The sequence below is a fragment of the Belonocnema kinseyi genome, chromosome 4 (assembly GCF_010883055.1).
Source record: "Belonocnema kinseyi isolate 2016_QV_RU_SX_M_011 chromosome 4, B_treatae_v1, whole genome shotgun sequence".
Classification (NCBI taxonomy): Eukaryota; Metazoa; Arthropoda; class Insecta; order Hymenoptera; family Cynipidae; genus Belonocnema; species Belonocnema kinseyi.
In genome coordinates this window covers 101,357,116-101,361,154 of record NC_046660.1, presented here as the reverse complement: position 1 = coordinate 101,361,154, position 4,039 = coordinate 101,357,116, and the positions used below count along the sequence as shown (strand labels likewise).

At 40.0% G+C, this 4,039-nt stretch overlaps 2 protein-coding genes across 7 annotated transcripts in view; one reads left to right on the top strand and one right to left on the bottom strand.

Moving 5' to 3' along the window:
* The window catches only part of LOC117171027 (fibronectin type 3 and ankyrin repeat domains protein 1-like), a 17,671-nt gene extending 15,865 nt beyond the window's left edge, over positions 1–1,806 (bottom strand). Inside the window, exon 1 of the mRNA XM_033358071.1 lies at positions 1,616–1,806. The gene's annotated coding sequence lies outside the window, so the exon portion shown is untranslated. The remainder of the gene's footprint in view (positions 1–1,615) is intronic.
* A 521-nt stretch (positions 1,807–2,327) lies between these two features.
* Positions 2,328–4,039, top strand: part of LOC117170675 (guanine nucleotide-binding protein G(q) subunit alpha) — a 96,395-nt gene continuing 94,683 nt past the window's right edge. For 4 of the 6 annotated variants that reach the window (XM_033357609.1, XM_033357611.1, XM_033357608.1 and 1 more), the window contains exon 1: positions 3,603–3,720. In XM_033357609.1, coding sequence (XP_033213500.1) covers positions 3,603–3,720 — 118 coding nt within the window. Of the gene's footprint in view, positions 3,721–4,039 lie in introns of all 6 variants that reach the window. The other 2 variants (XM_033357612.1, XM_033357613.1) reach the window with 1 other exon arrangement.

Genomic DNA, 4,039 nt, shown 5'->3' with positions numbered 1-4,039 from the left:
ATCACACAAATAATTTAAGGTCACATCCCCTGCCTGAGGGGCGGGAAGGCGCCCCTGTGACTGGTCACAGAAATAATGTAAGGTCGCACCCTGTCCCTTTTTTTTTACAGGAACTGAAGTCAATATGTTTTATCAACTATAATTTCACTATTAGCATTTTTTCAGAACTATTGGCTAAATGGTGAAAATAGGCTAATTGTCCAGAATTTCGGGACTATTTTTATGGAATACAATTTCCTTCTTTAAAAATTCCTTAAGAGCATGTGATACTTAAAAAATTGTTGATTTTACCAGTTTTAGATTCCCCTGGCTTTTTTTCTAGAATAATAAATATTTTGTCTTAAAAATTTGGTCAATGATAGCGAACATGCTAACGGACGTCCCCACACACTTTTTTGTGGGTTAATTCACAAAAGTTTTAATTGAGCAAAATGTGATTAATTTGCATAGCGCTTAGGAAAAGGAATTGGTATCGATTTTTTCAGTGTTAGATCCCCCTGGTTTTTTCCTAGGATAAGAAATATTTTGCCTTCAAAATCTGGGAAATGATAGCGAACATGCTAACTGCCGTCCCCACACACTTTTTTTGTGTTTTTTTATCAAAAAATTTTTGATATTGCTAACAACGTGTATGTATATTTCGTGGTTATGTGTGTTACAATTCACCCGAGCGTTACTTACAAACTACATAATAGTTTTGGCCGAAAACATTGGACTTACAAATAAACATAGTAACTAATCTTCGAGAACTGACCTTGTTTGCAGGCAATCAAAAAAGTTTATTTCATCAATAATTTCCAGATTATCGGAAAGGCAGAGATGAAAAACGACGTAACCTCAAAATAATGCATATGCATAAAACTTTTATTTAGCACATATTTATTTTAAAAATGAACCATTGGATGAAAATTAATTAATTTGATTAAAAATTTCTCTCTTTTGGTTGGAAATTATTCTTTATTCTTAACAATTAACCTTTTGATTGAAAAACATTTTTCGGTTGAAAGTTTAACTAGTCTTATTTTAATTCGATTTTCTTTCCTGGGAAATCGATCATTTTAGTTGAAAATTTAACTATCTGTTAGAAACTATTCGATGAGAAAAATAGAGAATGTTACCAAAACATGTTCTTTGAATTTTTCAGCAGACAATATGTTAGGTTTGAAAAATTTCTAACTACGCAAGAAAAAGTGACTATTATAAAAATATTAAATTTTTTCTCTTCAAACTAAATGATTTAAACTTTTACTTTATTTTACAAATAAACTATAAACTTTTATTAATAATTTGTATAAAAAAAGCTTCTTTTGATTTATTAAATTTAAATTTTCGCAGAATTCGCATCGGAACAGATCGCGCACGTGAGTGGTAAACTCCTCTATTTCAGGTTTTCCCGTTTTTTTAGGGAGGGTGGACACCCTGAGTAAGTTTTAGATTAGATTAAATATAAAATACCTTTGGTATATTAACATAAGATGTATGTAAACTGGAATAGCAAATAACTAATTCAGTGTCGCTTAAATACACGAAAAGGCGAAAAAGATCAATTTATAGGTTATGTTATAATTAAAGAGAAATTAATTAGCTATTTTAATTGATATGAAATTTAATTTACCTGTACACAAAGTCGTTGAAATTCACAAGAGCAAACGAAAAAACTAGTTACACTCAGTTTACCATAAAATAAAACCGGAAGCTGTTTTGCTTTAACAATTTAAATTGCATGGAAACAATAAAAACAATGATCGACAGTGCAGAGATTGCAATTGCATAGATTAGAACACGAAGTGGATTAGAATCAGCAGAATCCAGCAGAATGAAAAGAAGTTAGAAGGCAATGAACTGCGCTTGCGTTCGCATACAGCGCTTGAGACTGAGCGCACTTTGAAAAAACGCGCGTATATTTAAATAGCAAAGCCTACATTCACCGATTTCGGTATGCGTAATATAGGGAAATTATGCAGGTTTACCGAAAGTCGATGAGCCCAGTGATTTGTTGAAAATATTTAAAATAAAACCAGAAACTTCGACTTAAATAAAAGACTTTTTCTTGAATTTCATCTTACCAACGACGAAATAAAAAATCTACAGTAATGTTTTACTGCCTTTCACCTTAAAATGTTTTTGAAGTACTGTTTGTCATCGAATCTCATAGTTTTTTTATAAGCAGCACTCTTTTATTAACTTCTCCATATAATATATTGTAGAAGAAAAAAAATCTTACCTGGAGCAATGAACTGGAACTAAACTGTAGTTATTTAAATTCTCAAAAGTTCAGGGCGATCTGTTTACTAGGTTCATCCCTGCGCAATGTGACCGGCGCCCTCTTCAGGCGGTTATAGCGTCACACCGCTCCAAATAGTGTGGTTGTCTCGCGAGTGAATTCGCGTAGATTCGCGTCTCCCGAAAGCTTTTTTGAGGGAAAAAGGCAAAAAAGCTTGGTTGTGTGTCTATTGGTGGTCCGAATGGGATGAAAACGGGGTATTGCGCGTTGTGAAGTAGGGCCTGACATGCGAGGGAGAGAGTGAAAGAGAAGGAAGGAGAGTGCAAAGTAGAGAGAGGGAGAGTACAGAGGAAAAAGAAGAGGAGAGAAAAGCGAAAATCAAATTAGGCTCTCACAAGCACAGGGAGTTGTTTGGACCGTCGTTTGGAGTCGAGCTCTTCCAAAAAGTTCAAAAAGTAGATTTTAACCTAAAAACTCGAAACTTGGTAGGTGCCGTCCTCCGTGCCTCCTCTCGCCGATTTTCTAATCTCGTTAGTGTGGACACGTGCCGGGCTTCACCAATCTTAACAGGATTGCCGGCGAGTGAGGGTTGATAAAAAGCCGAGTACGGGAACAGCAGACGATTTTCTCTTCCACCTTCGGCGACGTCCACTTCGACGTGACAGTGCCTCGTGCATAACGGAAACGGAATATAGGATATAGGAGCAGGAGAGAGAAAGAGTGCGCAGGAGAGGAAAAGGAGAGAAGACTGAGTGAAAGAGAGAAGGAAGCGCGGTCACACCCAACCGGGAGAACGAGGCGAGCGATACGAGTGCGAGCAGGGTGAGGGACCCAGGGACCACCAGGGTGGTTGACGGGTCGCCGAAATTCACATCCTCGAAGTGCGAGTAGGTGTGCCGGTAATTCGGAGTCGCGTGTGACCGGTTCGCGTTCAGATGTGTCGCTGGCGTCGTCCAGCAGTGTTCCGCCGCGTGTGAAAGAGGTGACCAGCGTGCGAGGTGGTGCTGCAGGTGCCGAGGAAAAGTCAGGAAGAGATCGGAAGATCAGGACCAGGATTAGAAACTATATCTCGATTGTGGAACGAAATCTAGATCGAGTTAAAAAAGATTGAGGAGCAAGAGGAGGAATCAGGATCCAGGATCTGGAATCAGGAACGTCGGGTCCTAAGGTCAGCGGCGACGGCTGCGTTGCCAGCAAGACGGCGAAAAGGAGGCCAGGCTCGAGTTCCTATTGTTGACGTCGGCGAGATAATACACGTCGAACCGACGACGACGACGAAGAGTCTGCCCGTTGGCTGTCGCGCTCGGGCGGCTAACTCTCGCTCCCTCCCCCCTTTCACTCCCTCCTCCTTACGAGGAGGATCCCGCTGCCCTGAATCATGGCGTGCTGCCTGTCGGAAGAGGCCAAGGAACAGAAGCGGATTAACCAGGAGATTGAGCGGCAGCTCAGAAGGGATAAAAGAGATGCCAGGCGGGAACTCAAGCTCCTGCTACTCGGTGAGTTCATTTGACGAATGATGATAGCATGATAGGAGATATGACCCTCGTGGTCGTTCTCGTATGACCCCGCCAAAGAGAGGTCTCGTCCACGTAGCGGACAAGGTCCTCAAAGGCCCATGAACTTTTTACGAACGATTCCGAACAAGTTTGCAATGTTCCAACGAACTAAAAACAGTAGGGGAAATCGGGACGAGATGGGTATAGTAAATACTTTCTCTGAGATGCCTGTAACCTCCAATACACCAAAACATGAAACTTAAAGAAATTCCTTGTAAATAAAATTTTAAAATAGTACACTTTCTTTGTGGGAGGGGGG